Source organism: Symphodus melops, assembly GCF_947650265.1.
Source record: "Symphodus melops genome assembly, chromosome: 16".
In the NCBI taxonomy this organism is placed as follows: Eukaryota; Metazoa; Chordata; class Actinopteri; order Labriformes; family Labridae; genus Symphodus; species Symphodus melops.
Genome location: NC_136706.1, coordinates 13421301 through 13434657, shown reverse-complemented (window position 1 = coordinate 13434657; position 13357 = coordinate 13421301). Strand labels below are relative to the sequence as shown.

At 43.9% G+C, this 13357-nt stretch overlaps 2 protein-coding genes across 2 annotated transcripts; one reads left to right on the top strand and one right to left on the bottom strand.

Annotated features, from left to right (window-relative positions):
• Positions 1 to 3194: 3194 nt before the first annotated feature.
• Positions 3195 to 7985, top strand: nefma (neurofilament medium chain a). The gene is made up of 3 exons (XM_079364618.1): positions 3195 to 4419; positions 5281 to 5405; positions 5517 to 7985. Exons 1-3 carry the CDS (start codon positions 3364 to 3366, stop codon positions 7066 to 7068), a joined length of 2733 nt encoding a protein of 910 aa, XP_079220744.1. The 5' UTR covers positions 3195 to 3363; the 3' UTR covers positions 7069 to 7985.
• A 1999-nt stretch (positions 7986 to 9984) lies between these two features.
• Positions 9985 to 13064, bottom strand: nefla (neurofilament light chain a). Its single transcript, XM_079364703.1, has 4 exons — positions 11911 to 13064; positions 11625 to 11749; positions 10753 to 11213; positions 9985 to 10646 (listed from the first exon to the last, which is right to left on the bottom strand). The coding sequence occupies exons 1-4, from the start codon at positions 12952 to 12954 to the stop codon at positions 10267 to 10269; spliced, it is 2010 nt and encodes a 669-aa protein (XP_079220829.1). The 5' UTR covers positions 12955 to 13064; the 3' UTR covers positions 9985 to 10266.
• Positions 13065 to 13357: the final 293 nt, after the last annotated feature.

Genomic DNA, 13357 nt, shown 5'->3' with positions numbered 1-13357 from the left:
ATGTTTCCAGTTCATAATGTTTCCTTAGAGTACCTAGTCCTAGCGTTTATCTTGTCTGACTTTGTGTGTTGCCCTTGCCTGTCCCTCGTTACCGACCTTAGCCTGCTCCTTTGGATTTGTTTGCCTTCGTGTATGACCCCTGCCTGTTTTTCTTAACTGCCTTTGCTCTTCTGACCTCCCGTGTACCGAACCCGTTTTGTAATAAAGGACGGATTTTTGGGAAAACTCCTCACTGAGTCTGCGTGTGCCTCCACACTCCTGTCGTTGTGTCACTTATAACAGATGACTGCTCACCAATGAATCTGGTTCTGTCAAGGTTTTTGCCTGTTATTGAAAATGATTCTTTTTCTTGTCATTGTTGCTAAGCCCTCGCTCCTCAAATAACAAAGATTAGGGTGTAGACCTGCTGTTTATGTAAAGTGTCCTCGAGAGACAGTGGGTTATGATTTGCTTCTACGAAATAAAAAACTGATTAATCGACCCTTTACTCCAGTTAAAACTGATATAGCCACTTGAGGGTGCCACCTAACAATTTAAACATATTGCCCGAACATGGCTGAAGCTGACTTAAAGCAATGATGCACACTTACATGCTTAACAGTTAAGCTTCCTTAGCAGACGTTAATAAATGAACCTCTTGTCTACGTGGAAAGGCCCTGACACTACTGCTTGATTATTATCAAAGGATTCGTTTGGATTATGTGCCTCATCTATCACATTGAAACATTAATTAACAACTATTGCAACGCAGCCACCTATATGTGTTACTCAGCATCAACAGAATTTAAGGTCAGCAGGGTCCTTTTATTTTTTGTGTCAGCATGAATAACAATATACCACTGCTCTAGCCTCCGATGGATTCCCATGCAATGACCTCATACAAGGTGAACACATTTCCTTTCAGACTGGAAATGTCTGCAGGGTCCTGCCTGGGACACAATGGGCCTGACTGGGATGGGCCTGTATTCTTGCTGGAGCCTTTTTTTCTGCTGCAGTGCCATTTGAACGCAATCCAACTTCTGCAGTGCGCTGAAGCCCAGAACTGATGTTGAATGACTGGCCTGCTTTTTGCCCAACCCGTCCACACCTCGTTCTGCTGTGTACATCACACCATGGCTGCATTCGTAGGCCATCCATAAGCACCTTAGGGTTCCGAGTGCACAGCCCAACAATAAAATGTCTGCGTCTCCAGCCCTGCAGCCAGCAGGAAAAGACCGGGAGAGAGAAGGCCATGGCGTGGCAGTCAAGGTCAATGCAACGTCAGCAAGTGAGGCCATAGTGGGTGTGGTTGCTCAAGTATAAAATAATTTACGATACATTTTAGTTCTTAAAATAGGCATACACACACACACACACACACACACACACACACACACACGGAAAGAGAAAGTCATTGTGACCGTCCCTCCCTCCCTTCCTGTCTACATCTCTCTCTGTTTCTCTCTCTGTCTAGCTTTCTGTCTCTGGAGCAATCTAAAATTGGCCATGCTTGATGCATTAGGTCTGCTTGACTAGAGCTTGCGGTGGAAAGCAAATGAGGGGGGGACATGAAAATATAGACAGGTGATTAATGGCAAATGTCCAACGTGTTTAAAGCAGAATAAGTTCTCTCATAATAGAAGCTGCTATAAAACCAGGATATAATTCTAAGATACCTGCTACAAAAAGAAATGCAGTATTATGTTTAAGTTGTAGTCTTGATAAGTAATGTAGATATTTGTTGTCAGGCTACAAGACTTACAGTATACTTGCGTCTGCATAAAATAGTGTAATAAAGTGTTTAATGTGTTTCAATGCATTAAGTGGGGGAGGCTGAACAAGGACCAATGCAGCTGTTTTTGGTGCATTACCCACATTGATTGGTAATAATTTGCATTGACCTGATGTGACCAAGAATTAGAGAGGAGCGTCAAGAGTGATAGGAGATCGATGGCCTGTCTGTGAGGCCAAACCCCCCAGGGCAGGCAGTGACAGATGCTTTACTATTCAGGGAAAAAGGCCTCAGCAAATGCATGGTTTACATCATAAATCCCATGAAGCTGTGCACTTACCATCGTGACGCTAGTAGTAGAGATACTCCCCGCATAAAAGAAAGTGTGGCTATGTACTGTATGTCCATTCATGACTATAAAAAAAGCCATTCAAAATGCTTTCTCACTCACAAAAGTGAGTATGTCAGAAATGTTATCAAAAAAATACTACAGGTGAAATCATCAATCAATTGCACTTATCATAAATTAAATAAGAGTTCATTTTGTGAATATTATGAAATATAAAAAAAACTTCTGATTATTGTTTTCTGTCTTTTTTTAAGTGTTTTAATATAGTTACATTTTTGTCCATGTATAAATATGAATGAATGATATCTTTGACTCATGGATCTGAGTTCTACATGAATACAACTTTCAGGAAAAAAAACATTCAACGTTTGTGTGTGAATGTACATCTTATTTATTTGTTTATATAGTGTGAATGCTATATCAGCTGTACCAGAGTTAGCTATAAGCTGCATCTGTAATCTCTTCACGTACTGTAATTAATAGTAGTAGTCAGTTACTATCATCATTCAAGGTTGCAGTTGAATATGTGAATATGCACTGTTTTCCTCTCTCCTAATTGTAACATTAAGAAAACTTAAATACAATTCTGTGACGTAAAAGTAATGTGAAAATAAAAGTTCAGAACCACAATAAAATTGTTTTTTTTTTATAGTTAAAACGTAAAATTGTTACATGAATTAATATGAATTTACTTTACACTTTTAAACTAAAAAAATCAAACTCCTGTTTTTTTTTGTTCTTTTAGAAATAGTTAACTTTCATTATTTTTAAATAAATAATAACCATACAAAAAAATGAAAACCAGTGAAGTCGCTGTCCGTGGTGCTGAAATGACAGAACAGCCTCAGCAATGACTGTTGCGATAGAGCGGACACGACAAAATTAGTCAAATCTATCTATCTATCTATCTATCTATCTATCTATCTATCTATCTATCTATCTATCTATCTATCTATCTATCTTATTCCATGTATTATGTGTTTTTAATCGGACCCCACATGTTGCACCTCTGTACCATGTGCTTCAGACTGAACGGGACTTGGAACCACTAAGAGCCGGTCTCAGGGGCACGCGCCCTCCCCTCTCGTCAATCAATGAGCGGAACAAAACTGCGTTGACTCGCCTTCTCAGGGTAGAGCCTCACATATATAAGGAGCAGGCAGAGAAGTGCTCAGTCGCTGTGCGAGCCATACACCACTCACCTGCACACACACACACATAACACACATACACCAACATACACCCTCCACCACCTGCTCCGTTCCCCTTCATTTCTGCTCACACCCCAAGGTTGTCTAACCGGATGAGTTACCCGGCGGATACGATAGGGAGTCCCTTCAGGAGAACTATGGATACTAGGACCAGCTACGGCTACAGCCGCTCCGGCAGCTCCCCCTCCAGCGGCTTCCGCTCCCAGTCCTGGTCCCGGGCAAGCCCCGGATCTACCATGACCGCCTCCTACAAGAGGAGCGTGAATATGCCGGTGTCCCGAGCCTACAGCTCCACGGTGCTCAGCTCCGCCGACAGCGTTGATTATAATCAAACCTCCATCCTGAACGGAGACTATAAGCGATCCAATGAGAAAGAGCAACTTCAAGGGCTCAATGACCGCTTCGTTGTTTACATCGACAAGGTGCACTTCCTGGAGCAGCAGAACAAGCAGATCGAGGCGGAGATCCAAGCTCTGCGGCAGAAGCAGGTGTCCCGCTCCCAGCTGGGAGACCTCTACGACCAGGAGCTCCAGGAGCTGCGCTCCATGCTGGAACAGATCCACCATGACAAGGCGCAAGTCCAACTTGATACCGACCACATTGAGGAGGACATTCAGCGGCTCAGGGACCGCTTTGAGGAGGAGGCTCGCATCCGGGAGGAGACAGAGGCGATAATCCGCGTCCTGAAGAAGGACACGAGCGACTCGGAGTTGATGAAGTCAGAGATGGAGAAAAAAGTTCAGTCACTGCAGGATGAGATCGCCTTCATTCGTAACAACCACGAGGAGGAGGTGAGCGAACTCATCGCCCAGATCCAGGCGTCTCAGGTGACCGTGGAGAGGAAAGACCTGCAGAAGGCGGACATCACCGAGGCTCTGCGGGAGATCCGCTGCGAGCTGGAGGGCCACTCCAACCAGAACCTGCAGCAGGTGGAAGGCTGGTTCATGTGCCGTTACGCCAAGCTCACAGAGGCTGCAGAGCAGAACAAGGACGCCATAAAGTCCGCTCGGGATGAAATAAACGACTACCGCCGCCAGCTGCAGTCCAAGACGGTCGAGCTGGAGTCTGTCCGCGGAACAAGAGAGTCTCTTGAGAGGCAGCTGAACGACATCGAGGACCGCCACAACAGCGACTTGGCCAGCCTGCAGGTAAAAACACAGCTCTGAGGCAATCAGAGCTGTGCGTAATGACCTGAGACGACTATTTAAACATGTTCATTATATGATAGGGGTTTTATCTGATGTTATGCGATTCAACAAACTTTTACTTTCTACCTATCAAACTTAATAAAAAGGGTTTGAGTTATCAGGTTAAACGCATTTTAATGTGATTGACGTGTCATTTAACTATATTTCTGTGACGCAGTTTCGCTTGAGGGTCACATATAGCAAAAGTTGTGAATATCATTCAGAGAGACCACATTTTTTTCTAAATCTACTATCGTGTTTGAGGGTCTAAAAACATTTTCTGCTGCCTACTGTTTGCTATGAGCTCATCGTTGAGCATTACTCACTGCTGAATTTCTTCACGCCTTCAAGTGCCATGAAATGGTTAAGGGGGAGACGCTGCAGCAGACTCTCTCTCTTTCTTGCTGAGTCAGAGGCCTGGGTCTATGCCTTTATTGGCTGTGTCCTTACATCACACCACTGAGATCCTGGGGTGGGGGCGGGGGTGTATTGACAAGTGTGGAGGCTGCCCTTGAAAATGAGGCATTCAGAATCGCTAGAATACTGTATTGCGTCAGAATAAATTAAAGCAACAGCTTTTGGCGCACAGACTACAGAGTCTTAGAAAACTGCACCGATGATTGAATGAGCATTAGTTAACTGCATAAAGCCAATTATGAAAATGAATTGTAAATCTGTTAACAGTCGTTGCAAGAGGCCTAGTAATCCATGAGTAGAGAATGAAAATCTTCACAAATTCCTCTGAAAAAAAAAGTACACTTGACCTGCACATACTTGTTGTGTTTAATCAACCATGTATTGCATGTGCTCTGTTTTCCTCAGGAGACAATTCACCAGCTGGATAATGAGCTCAAGAGCACCAAATGGGAGATGGCTCGTCACCTGCGTGAGTACCAGGACCTGCTCAATGTCAAGATGGCCTTGGACATTGAGATTGCTGCATACAGGTAAAAACTTTCTCACATTTTATATTTTAAAAGTAGCTTAGAAATCACCTACGGTAACTTTTCACAACTTTTAGATTTTTAATGACACACATGTCATATTTATCCCATCAGGAAACTCCTAGAAGGCGAGGAGACCCACTTCAGCACTTTCCCCTATCGCCAGGCCACCAAAATCTCAAAGTCTAAATCAGACGCTCCCAAGCTGAAGGTGCAGCACAAGTTTGTGGAGGAGATCATTGAAGAGACGAGGGTGGAGGATGATAAAAATGACATCGATGAGGCCCTGGCAGAGATAGCGCAAGAGCTGTCTGCCAAACTCGGAGATGGAGGAGAGGAGGGGGAGGACGAGGAAGGGGATGAGGAAGGTGAGGCAGAGGAAGCAGAGGGTGAGGCGGCTGAGGAAGAGGGGGAGGGCGAGGAGGAGGAAGTTGTCGCCGCCACTGAAGCCAAAGTTAGCTCAAGCGCACCCACAAAGGAGGAAGAGGATGAGGGCGATGACGGAAAAGGTGATGAGGAAGACAACGAGGAGGGCGAAGGTGAGGAGGAGGGCGAGAAGGAAGAAGAAGGTGAGGGGGATGATGAGGGAGAGAAGGGAGATGATGCAGAGGGAGGGGATGAAGGAGAAGAAGGAGGAGAGGAGGAGGAGGAAGTTGAGGAGACAGTGCTGTGCTCCAAAACTCCAGAGTCTAAAGCCTCTCCTGACAAAGAGAAGGCCGAAGACAAGGAGGCCAGCGGGGGAGAGGAAGACGCTGGTGCTGAGGAAGAGGGTGGAGATCAGGAGGAAGATGCGGGAAGTGATAAAGGATCCAAAAGTGGTGATGAGAAAGAGGAGAAAGAGGACGCAGACAAAGGAAAGAAGGAGGAAAAAGATGAGAAGAAGATAAAAGCAGAGAAATCAGATGAAATCACAGCTAAGGCAGAAGCTCCGAAAACAGAATCTGCTAAATCTGAGGAACAGAAGGAAGAGCCTGCCAAGAAGGACGTTTCAAAACCCACATCTCTAAAGTCTGAATCTCCTAAGTCTGCATCTCCCAAGTCTGAATCACCTAAACCTGAGTCTCCTAAATCAGAATCCCCAAAACCTTCATCTCCAAAGCCTGATTCCCCTAAAGAAGACTCCCCCAAAACTGGATCCCCAAAACCAAGCTCTCCCAAATCTGAGTCGCCTAAATCAGAATCCCCAAAACCTGGATCTCCAAAAGCCGAATCTCCGAAGAAAGAGACTGCCAAGCCTGAGGCTCCAAAAGCTGCTGAAGAGAAATCTGAGAAAAAGAGTGACTCGACGGAAGAGAAGAAGGAAGACAAGAAGGAAGAAAAGAAGGAAGAAAACAAGGACGTTGCTTTGAATGGCGATGTCGACAAGAGCAGCCCAGAGGAGAAAGGGAAGAAAGATGAGGGCAAAGAATCAGATGTTATCGCTAATGGTGTGGACGAGAGCCCAGTCAAGGATGACGGCAGCCAGAAGGTGGTGATCACCAAAACCGTGGAGACCATCACGACAGGAGAGGATGGATCCAAGCACGTCACCAAATCCATCACTGTGACCGAGACAATGAAGGAGGTGGATGAAGTTGAGGAGGTGGTGCAGGAGAAGCTTGTCTCCAGTAAGAAGACGGAGAAGCACTCCACTGAGTCTGTCAAGCAGGTGACAGAGGCCGAATGAGCAGCAGATCCAGCAGAGGGGGAGAGGGCCAGAGGTGACGACCCGAAGATAAGCAATCAACCCAGAACTAACATAACAAAGAAAAATCATACAGCTAGAGCGACGTAATAAAGTTAACCACTCTCAAACATACGAAACAAAGCATAGAGAGAAGCCAAAACCTTAATGCTTCCAACTTCAAAAAAATGCATGTTGAGTGACAGCTTAAATGGGCTTCGCTGCAAACGCGGTCAGGAGCAAGCGACTGAGACATTTTATCCTCTTTTTGTTTCTTTCTGCAGTTCACGGGAAAGCTTACAGCAAAGGGAGGGAGGGGGGTCTCTGCATGCTAGCTCAGGAGAGGGGAAGATTTTCCTCTCATATCAGTATGTATGGTAGAAATATAGTGTAAAAAGAGTACATATGTAAAAGGAAACACGTTATTTGGGTGGGAGCGTGAGAGAATTATTATTCGAGTTGTTAAGTATTTTGAGTTTAAGTAACAGGATGGGGAAAGACGGGGGAGGGTCTTACTGAAGAAGCCTTACTTGACATGAGAAGTTACCAACTGAGCCAAAAAGAAACTACAAACAAATACACAACATACAGTGAAGAAAGAGACGGTCGGGGATATGGTAAACACACAACCATCATACATCCAGTAACTGAAGCAGTTCAAGCTTAACGAAAACTGAAGAAACTCCTAGCCTTAAACATGCTTTTTATCAGTGTCTGTTATGTTTACCTGAGTGCAACTGAAAAATAAAACTGTAAATGCGCACATACTGTACATGCATTCTTATATGCATAGGATGGACTTGAATTTAAATACAGAAATAAATGAGGTGCTACTGTTTGCAATCCCATGACTTTACTCATCATGAACGATTTCCCAGCAGCATTTGCTCAATAAATGTCATAAAGATTAAATCAAAAAACTGTGTCTTGTCATTTTATATGTATAAATGCATGCAATGATGATATTGGAGTAAGTTACATATGGTACAATGACGTATAACCATGATATGAATGGCTATGAATTAAGGATTAAATTACAGCCCCCTCCAAAAAAAAAGTGGCACTTGTCTCCAACCAATCAGAATCACAGTTAACATGGGAAATAAGGCTAAAATAGCAAGTACTTGAATAAAATATAAAAAGCAAATAAAATAATACAGACAGTTTACAATGAACGTAAGTTACATTTCATTTATTCAAACAAAAATCAGGGCCGATAATCCCTCCAAATTTCTCCATAGAATTGCATATATTATATAATCAATTAATTAATTGTACCTCTTTTTGATTTTATTCTTCAGTCGATGAGCTTCTTGTGGTTTCATTATTGCATGCCTATTGAGGGATAGTATTCAGACGACAAGGATTCTTTCAGACAGGTTTGTAGTATTTATAATTTATAATGTTATCAATTAATATAAAGTTGTTCCTGGATGTAGATTAGATGAATGCCATTAATCATTAATGTGGATATTAAAATTGAGAAAACCCTGTGAGAGGACATTTCAAAGACCATGCTGAAAGGACGGGCAGAGATTTATTTCCCTGCATAACAAGCTAATGTGCAGCTGAGCTTTTACTCCAGCTTTAGATATGATTGATGATCTGCCAAACTTTTTTGGCCAAGAGGTTTTAAATATGTGACTTTGTTTTTTGTCAACATCATAAAGCAAGGGAAGATGATGGGAGATGATAGTGCTGACTGGTTTGGCGCAAACAGTGTCTAAGAAAGTTTAATAATGCCCCCGTCAGGGTGGTGTGCCCTATATCTGCTGCTGCAGACTGACTTTTGTTTAAACAGTTTATGTCTACACAGCAGACTAAATAACACAGCCGCTGCTGGTAGCAAGATGTCCGAGGACAATGTGCAACAGAATTTTGAGGGGATCTTGTCCTATTAGGGAAAACTATAGATGTAGACTAGAATAACTGTGAACGCAACCCCCATTGTAACAGAAGGCAACAATGTTATTGTGTTTCAAGATGTGATTTGTACAAGTGTTTATAAGTTGTTTTTTTAATTCAGCATGGAAGTATTCATTTGCTTGCTTATTAGTGTCTCTGCAACACAGCATGCATTACTTTCTCATGTACTTGTGTTTCAGGAAAGAGATCAGAATCTGAATCAGAATCGGTTTTAATTAATCGGTTTAGATGTGTAAAGTGTTTTTTGAAAATGTCACATTTAAACAAAAAAATAACAAACTAGCAGCAGCAACTTGCAAAAAAACAAACAACAACGAAAAACAACAACAACAACAACAAACAAACAGCATATCATAGTTTTTCATTTTGGGGTAGCATGTGGGTTGACCTACCAGATTTCAAGGGTGGCTCCTGCAAACCCTCTGGACACACCTTTGATATAAAAGACACCATCTTGTTAACTTGTGGCTTTCAGCTTTGTAAATCAAGCAACTTCTTACATGCTGGATTTGAATTGTTTTGCAAACACAAACTTTGACTATTTGTTGATTCTTTGGATGAGTAACACATTGATAAAGAATTCTGAAGGGTCAGTTTAAAAACAAACAAACAAACAAACAAACAAACAAACAAACAAACCTCAATTTAATCAGTCCTGTTCTAGAAGGGCACAGGAGCAGAAACTTAAAAAAAGGGGTAAAAATACTATTTCCATTTATCTAATATTGGTCAAAATAATCCCTTGTATGTCTTTGTGTTTTGTCTCAGTTATAACTCAGTGATTTGAACACAAACACAATATAATGTTTGGCAAAACCTTCATAAATCACAACATACTGTATAATATGTATTTGGCATACAGTATAATTAATTATGCCAAATTACCAAATTGTAAACAAAAGATCTAAACTCAATAAATGCATTCCAATATCTTATTTCCCACTTATGTCCATTTAAGTATTATGGGAAATTAAAAAGACTTAAAAAATACAAATAAAAATCAGAGACACATATGGCTTTAGGAGGTGTTTATTGAACAACCAAAACCTCTCACGCCCACATATACATTCAGCATTTACACATTGTGCAACCAGAACTTTACAGAATATTCTGGCTATTTGCAAGCGGTTAACCTTGATTTGTTGCTTTGAATGGCTGTTGGACTGTTTTATTGAGCACCATGTAAACAAGCAGTACTGACAGGACAGTGTAGATGCTGCTATTGGTTATTGAGCTAATGGACAGACTTGACTGAAGTTTGCTGGTTCTAAAGATTTACTTTTTAGCCTTTGTGCTCTTTTCTTCAGCAGCTTTAGGTTCAGCAGCTTTTTCCTCATCTTTCTCCATTTTGGCTTTGTCTTCTGCTTTCGGTGTGGCTTTGGCTTTGTCAGATTTGGCGTCATCTTTGTCGTCTTTCTTGGTATCAGCTTTGTCTTCTTTCGCGTCGCTCTTTTTTGCTTCTTCCTTCTCCTGTTTTTCTGCTACTTGTGCTTCTTCTTCTTCTTCTTCTTCTTTGTTCTCTGCCTCTTCACTTTTCACTTCTTCTTGTGCTTCATCTAGTTCTTCAGACTCACCTTTTTCTCCTTTATCATCTTTCTCTCCCTCATCTTCAGCTGCCTCACTCAGCTCTTCTTTTGGCTCCTCCTCGTCACCACCTATATTAACAGGTTGATAAATTCACACAGTGATTTGTCATCATGGTCATAACATTTGACTGATATTGAGCAATTATATGATATAGAGAAACAACATTGCACTAACCATCTTCTCCCTCTTTTGACTCCTCTTCCTTAGTCTCCCCCTCTTCTTCTTCACCCTTGTCACCCTCCTCCTCTCCTCCCTCGTCCTCCTCCTTTTCATCTTCCTCCTTTGCCTCCTCTGTCTCCTCTCCTCCCTCCTCTCCTCCCTCCTCTTCCTTTTCCTCCTCTGCCTCTCCTTCCTTTGTTTCTTCCTCCTCCTCTTCCTCCTTCTCCTCCTCCTCCTCTTCCTCTGCTGGTGGGCTGGCTTCTGCCTGCTGGGCGTGGCTGGCAGAAAGGACGCCCTCGGTGGTGCTTACGCTGGAGCTGAACAGGCGTGACGTCATCAGGTAGGAGGTGCCAGAACTTAGGCTGGAGAGGACAGGTCGGGTGAAGGAGGGTGCTGAGAAACTGTGGCTGTATAGAGAGGACACGCCCCCAACTGGCCCCACATTGAAGCGGGACTCCTCCCCCTCTAGCAGCTTCCTGCACAGTTTGGACAGATAATGAAACAGATAATTCATCGATAATTGTTTAATTAATAGTCAATTTAAACAGATTTCCATATGTTGTGAGGATCGCAGATCATGTGATTGATAAAAAAAAAAATCTGCGAAGAATAAAAACAAAATAGTTGTGTATTAGCTTATGTGCTCTGACGTACAACTTGGTCCCTGATGATTTTATATAAACTAATTGCTCTTTAAAAGACTATGTTAATGAACCTCATCAACCTTCTAAAGTGTGGGTCCCAACTTTTATATAAATCCTGTAACTACCTCAACATTAAACAGCAAATCAAAAATACAAGAAGGAAGAACACGGTCTCTATCATTCTTTACATTTTCTGAAATCTGTTGGGATTTTTTTTTTTTCCTCACTCTGCTGTCATTTCACCTGTATGCAGCAATCTCAATATCCAGAGCCATCTTGACATTTAGGAGGTCCTGGTACTCTTTCAGGTAGTGAGCCATCTCCTGTTTGGTGCTCCCCAATTCTGCCTCCAACTCTCCTATGGTGTCCTAGATGGAAAAAAAAAGTCAAGTATTCAGAAATGTCACACACACAGATAAGGACATAGAACTTGGAAAGTACAGCTTGAGTTTTAAAGATTATCGGCACATAAAGGAAACGTTCTGACTGTTCAATAATGTGTTAGATAACACCCGCATTACATTCTGACCTGCATAGCAGCAATCTCTGCACTCTGTTTCTCCTCCATCTCATGCAGCTGTTTCTCCAGGGATTCGTTGAGGCCTCTACACGCATCAATCTCCAGCAGACGGGTCTGGAGCTGGCGTCGGTACTCTCCTGCTTCGTCCTTGGAGCTTCTCACTGCGTCACTGTGCTGGGCCACCGTCTCAGTCATGGATCCCACTTTCCCTCTGAACCATTCTTCTGCCGCCTGCATGTTCCTTGATGCCAGCCTTTCGTACTGGGACCTGATGTCCCTCAGAGCACCGGAGAGGTCGGGGGTCGCCGCCTCAGATTCCACCGCCACCTGGACACCTAGCTGGACCTGGGCCTGAAGCTCAGCCACCTCACTCTCATGGATCCTCTTAAGGAAGGCCAGCTCTTCCAGCAGAGTTTCAATGCTCTTCTCCAGCTCTGCCTTGGCCAAGGAAGCCTGATCGGCCACACGCCGCACTTCCATCAGCCTTCCCTCAGCTGCCTCACGAGCCAGCACCTCCTCCTCATATCGACCCTGCAGGGCAGTCAGGGTTTGCTCCAACCGCTCTCTCTGCCCAAGGGCAGCCTGTTGTTCTGCCCTGGCTTCATCTACAGCCGCCCTCAGGGCCCGTGCCTCCTGCTCGTACAGCGCTCTCAGGCGGGATGGCTCGGTGTGCCTCTGCCTGAGCAGCATCAGCTCGGCTTCCAGAGCCCGATTTTGCTGCTCCAGGTCACGCACTCTTTCGATGAAGCCAGCAAAGCGGTCATTGAGATCCTGAAGCTGGCCACGCTCATGGGTGCGAACGGCACGGAATTCGGAGCTGATCTGTGCCGCCTGGCTGAGCTCCAGCTCCAGGGAAGCGGCCCTCGAGGAGGAAGAGAGCTGCACCCGACCAGGAGAGGAGTACTGCAGACGGGAGGAGGATAGCGGTGAAGCATGGGAAGAATAGACAGACTGGGTCCTTCCTCTTGTCATCGTGACACGTTGGGGAGCCTCGACATACCAACGTCTGTATGACGAAGGGGAGTAGTAGGGGTCATATCCAATGCTACTCATGGCTGTTTGCTTGGAGGACAGGCTGCTCTCCCTCTCCTCTGTGTGTCTGTGTGTGTGTGTGTGTGTGTGTGTGTGTGTGGAGGTGTAAGAAGGGCTCAGGTTAAAGCCTCGTCTGCTTGCTGCTGCAGCAGCTCGGGCTTTTATAGCAGGACGGTGAGCTCTGACGCAAGCGCTTTCCCCCAAACTCTGACAATGCAGGCTATAGGCTTACACTGCACCGCCACGAAAAGAGACAGAGAGGGACCATGGGAATATGTGAAGGAGGGAAAAGAGTTGGGTTAAAACAGTAGGATAAACATACATTGGAGAGAGATTGCAGTTACACATCTGTCTTGTCCTGATTGGCATTAAAAGTGTTTTCCAACCCAACTTATTTGTTTTTTTGACATTTAAAAAAGATAGA